This window comes from Marmota marmota, unplaced genomic scaffold (assembly GCF_001458135.2).
Source record: "Marmota marmota marmota unplaced genomic scaffold, marMar, whole genome shotgun sequence".
Lineage (NCBI taxonomy): Eukaryota > Metazoa > Chordata > Mammalia > Rodentia > Sciuridae > Marmota > Marmota marmota.
Genome location: NW_026000076.1, coordinates 6,968,952 through 6,973,361, shown reverse-complemented (window position 1 = coordinate 6,973,361; position 4,410 = coordinate 6,968,952). Strand labels below are relative to the sequence as shown.

The window sequence follows — 4,410 nt, the reverse complement described above, 5'->3', positions numbered from 1 at the left end:
CAAGACAGCAAGCAGAAAGCAAATGGCGGCTCCCGCGGAGTGGATTTTCGGCACAGAAACCACAGCCCCGCCAACAATCCCAATCCACAAACTCTCCCTGTATAAAAAATATTCAAAAAAAAGAAAAAAAAAAGAAGGCGGGGCGCACTGAGCTTTCTTTGCCTCGGGTACTTACAATCCACTGCTGATTACACATTCAGCTTCTCCGCCCGGAGCGAAGCGAAAGAGGAAGCAGATGGGAGCAAAGCACCCGCGGCTCTCTATATTTTTTATTCTTTTTAGTTATACCTGACAGTAGAATATATTTTGACATATCATACATACATGGCGTATAACTTCCCATTTTTGTGGCTGTACATTATGTGGAGTGCAGCTCTCCACCCGCGAGGGCAGCTGAACTTAAGGTTGCTCGTGTGAATTTCTAGGGACACCAAATAAAACACACACACACACTTTACCTTTAAACAAGCTTCAGGATGGTTCCTCCGCTCTCAGCCTCAAGCTCCCCAAATGGAAGAGCGAGGGATAGTCACAAGAGGCTGGCGAGAGAGAGCAAGCATGTTTAGAAATGGGCTTTTATTGGGAGGACCCTCATTCTTAGAAAGTTCCATCTAAAAAGTTAAGGGGTGGAGTTACAAGGGGCATTTGAGTATAGTTTGACCCAAGGGCTATAGGGCGACATCTGAAATCATGTCCTCAAACTTTCTGGACCCGGGCAATGTCCAAGTCACTATGAGATATAGTGACGGTCAAAGCCTCTCCGCTCCAAGATAGAAGATGTGAATCATTCAGAGTGGCTCCCCACAGTGGAATTACACTGGTTGTGTATTTATATATGGACATAAGATACTTATGTATGATTCATTCTACTGTCTTTCCCATTCCCTTCCCCTCACTCCCCCCCACCCTGTCCCCTTCCAATCTGGTGAACTTCCACTCCCCACCCTCATTGTGTTTTAGCATCCACATATCAGAGAGAATATTTGGCCTTTGTTTTTTTTGGGATTGGCTTATTTTACTTGGCATGATAGTTTCCATTTCCACCCATTTACCAGCAAATCTGGCAGGTTAACTTTTTAGCTTGCAAGTAGAATAAAACCTTAAGACTTTTCACAGTTCTTGGTATAAGTCCTCTTTCTTTAAGGTAATGCTCTGAATTGAGAGCCATTGCTTCTAATTGTTAAAGCATAGTATTGAACAAACTAAAGGTATATAAAAGACAGATACATTTATGCTTTAAAATGTTCACATTACTCTTTTAGAGAGAGAGAGAGAGAGAGAGAGAGAGAGAGAGAGAGAATTTTTTAATATTCATTTTTCAGTTTTCGGTGGACACACATCTTTATTTTTATGTGGTGCTGAGGATGGAACCCAGTGCTCCGCGCATGCCAGGCGAGCGCACTACCGCTTGAGCCACATCCCCAGCCCCCCAAAATGTTCACATTACTCTTAAGTTTGTTTCTTTCTTTCATTGGTTTGCTCATAAAACATACATTTATATATGGCTTTTTGTTGTTGTTGTTCTTAATTTTCTTAGATTGTGGTACCATTGGAAGCTGGGCTGATCTAAAGACGTACGATGGCTGAAAGTGGTGGGAAAGAAGAAATAAAATGGACGACTACAGTTATTATTAGCTCGTCTCTTAAGGTAAAGGGACTCACTGAGCCATTAATCTTAAATTACACAATTGAAACTAATTTTCACATAAAACAATATTTTAAAAGATCCTTCATTTAAGTGTCCACAATTAGTTGTGGAGAGTACAAAGTACATAATAAACTATATTTATTTTAAATCTAAACTTCTTGCATTCATGTTCAACATCCTAAGTCTTTTAAGGCTGGAAATTTTCTCATGTTTTTTTCTCTCTAAGCTTGCTCTAATAGACATGTTAATATATCTAGAAACAGTAAGGCATGTACATATGTATATATATATATATATACACCTAGATACTTACATCGATATATGTGTGTATGTATATATACATATACATGTTTGTGTGTGTATATGTGTATGTTTATATTTGTGTGTGTGTGTGTGTGTGTGTGTGTATATATATATATATATATATGGATTTTTGAGAGAGAAATAACCAGAAATTGGTCTTTATAGTCTTAGCAGCATTGGAAGGATGCTGTCTCTGTAGTTTTTTAGAGGAAGGGAATGGGAAGTTGAATACCTGAGGGGAGTCAGTCAGTTCACAGTCTTTTATACTCCCATCAATAATGTATGAGAATTCCAGTTGCTCCAAACTGAAAAATATTTTTCACTGGTTTTATAGCTGTTTTCTTTCAGCATATTGAAGATCTCATTTTATTGATTCTAGCTTCTGTTGTTAATAAGAGAACAGTCAGTTTAATGGTCACTCCTTTGAAAATTCCTGTCTTTCCTCTCTGGCTGCTTTTTACATTTTAGAATTCTATAGATTTAATGTGAAGATTAAAAAATCTTTTGAGGCTTCATGAATCTGTGAAATTATGTCACTTATTAGGTTCTCATTCATCATCTTTAATAATGCCTCTGTCCTATGCTTTCCCTCCTTCCACTCTGAACTTCTGTTAGATCTGTGTTAGATCTTCTCATAATATCCTCCATGTATTTTGACCTCTCATATTTTCTGTTTTGGGGATATTATCATCAGTTCTATCTTCCATCACAATAATTCTCTTTTTACTCCTCTTAAACTCAAACCTCCATTCAGGGATTTTGTTGTTGTTTATTTTGTTTTTCTTTTTTTGAATTGTAAAATATACATAGAGAAAATTCATAGAATATATAGAATCATTAAACACATTTATTATAAATAGAATACCCATGTAAGCTAATCAGGCCATGAAATAGAACATTACCAATTTCCCTTTCCTGTTAGGACTTTAATTAATTATATCAATGATCAAATACTAATTCTATTAAATATTTATAACTTTTAATTACATAAAATGTTTATGACATAATTTTTCTATAACCATAATTTCCATATTTATTTAAATTTTAGTCACACAGTTAAATGGATTCAATACTAATATCTAGTCTTCATGCAAGAGACAGATCTAACACCTAACTTTATTAACGATGATTCATTATACAAGCATCATGCCCAGAAAAAACATTCTTTCCTGGAGGAGTCAAAAGTTATCAAGCACAACTTTTAAAAGTGTCCTCAAAAGCAGTGGAAGTCTGTGTTTTTGTTTGTTTGTTTTTTAAATATTTATTTTTTAGTTGTAGTTGGACACAATACCTTTATTTTATTTATTTATTTTTATGTGGTGCTGAGGATCGAACCCAGGGCCTCGCATGTGCTAGGTGAGTGCTCTACAGCTGAGTCACAACCCCAGCCCTGTCCTTTTTTAAATGCTTTTGTTAGTGCATTATAGTAATATATAATAGTGGGGTTCATTTTGACATAATCATACATACATGGAATTTAATTTACTTCATTTCAGTCTTTTGTGCTTCCTCTTTCCCTTCTATTCTCCTTTCTACTGTTCCCCTTCCACTACTCTAGTGGTCTTCCTTCTATTTATTTATCATTTTTTTTAACTGGTCCTTCTTTATAGATCTATATAAGGGTGGAATTCACTGTGGCATATCCATAGCTGTACTCAGCATAATTTTGTCAAATTCATCCCACATTTCTTCCCTTGTTCAGTTGCTCATCCCTCCGCCTCAATTTCCTTCTACTCCACTGATATTCCCTTTATCTTTGTGAGATCTACTGTCCCCTTTTTCTCCCTTACTTTGTTCTAGCTTCTGCATATGAGAGAAGATATTCAACCCTTGACTTTCTGCGTGTGGCTTATTTCACTTAGCATGATGTTCTCCAGTTTCATTCATTTACTGGCAAATGCCATAATTTCATTCATGTTTATGGCTGGGTAAAACTCCAATTTGCATATATATCACATTTTCTTTAACCATTCATCTGCTGACAGGCACCTGGGCTGGTCCCATAGCATGGCTACTGTGAATTGTGCTGCTATGAATATTTATGTGGCTGCATCACTAGAGTATTCTGATTTTAGTTCTTTTGGATAAATACTGAGGAGTAGGATAACTGGGTCATATGGTGGTTCTATTCTAAGTCTTTTGAGGAATATGGATACTGCTTTCCAAAGTGGTTGTAATAATTTGCAGTCCCACCAACAATGTATGAGTGTACCTTTCCCCTCACACCTAGCCAACATTTATTATTATTTGTGTTCTTGATGATTGCCCTTCTAACTGGAGAGAGATGGATCTCAATGTAGTTTTGATTTACATTTCCCTTATTGTCAGGGATGTTGAGCATTTTTTCATATATTTATTGACCATTTTTATTTCTTCTTTTGAAGTATCTATTTAGTTATTTTGCCTATTTATTTATTGGGTTACTTGTTTTGGTGTCAAGTTTTTTTTTTTTTTTTTTT

General features: G+C 36.0%; 1 protein-coding gene across 1 annotated transcript in view; it reads left to right on the top strand.

Moving 5' to 3' along the window:
- Positions 1–1,579: 1,579 nt before the first annotated feature.
- Positions 1,580–4,410, top strand: part of CUNH1orf146 (chromosome unknown C1orf146 homolog) — a 27,488-nt gene continuing 24,657 nt past the window's right edge. Inside the window, exon 1 of the mRNA XM_015500843.2 lies at positions 1,580–1,648. Coding sequence (XP_015356329.1) covers positions 1,580–1,648 — 69 coding nt within the window. The remainder of the gene's footprint in view (positions 1,649–4,410) is intronic.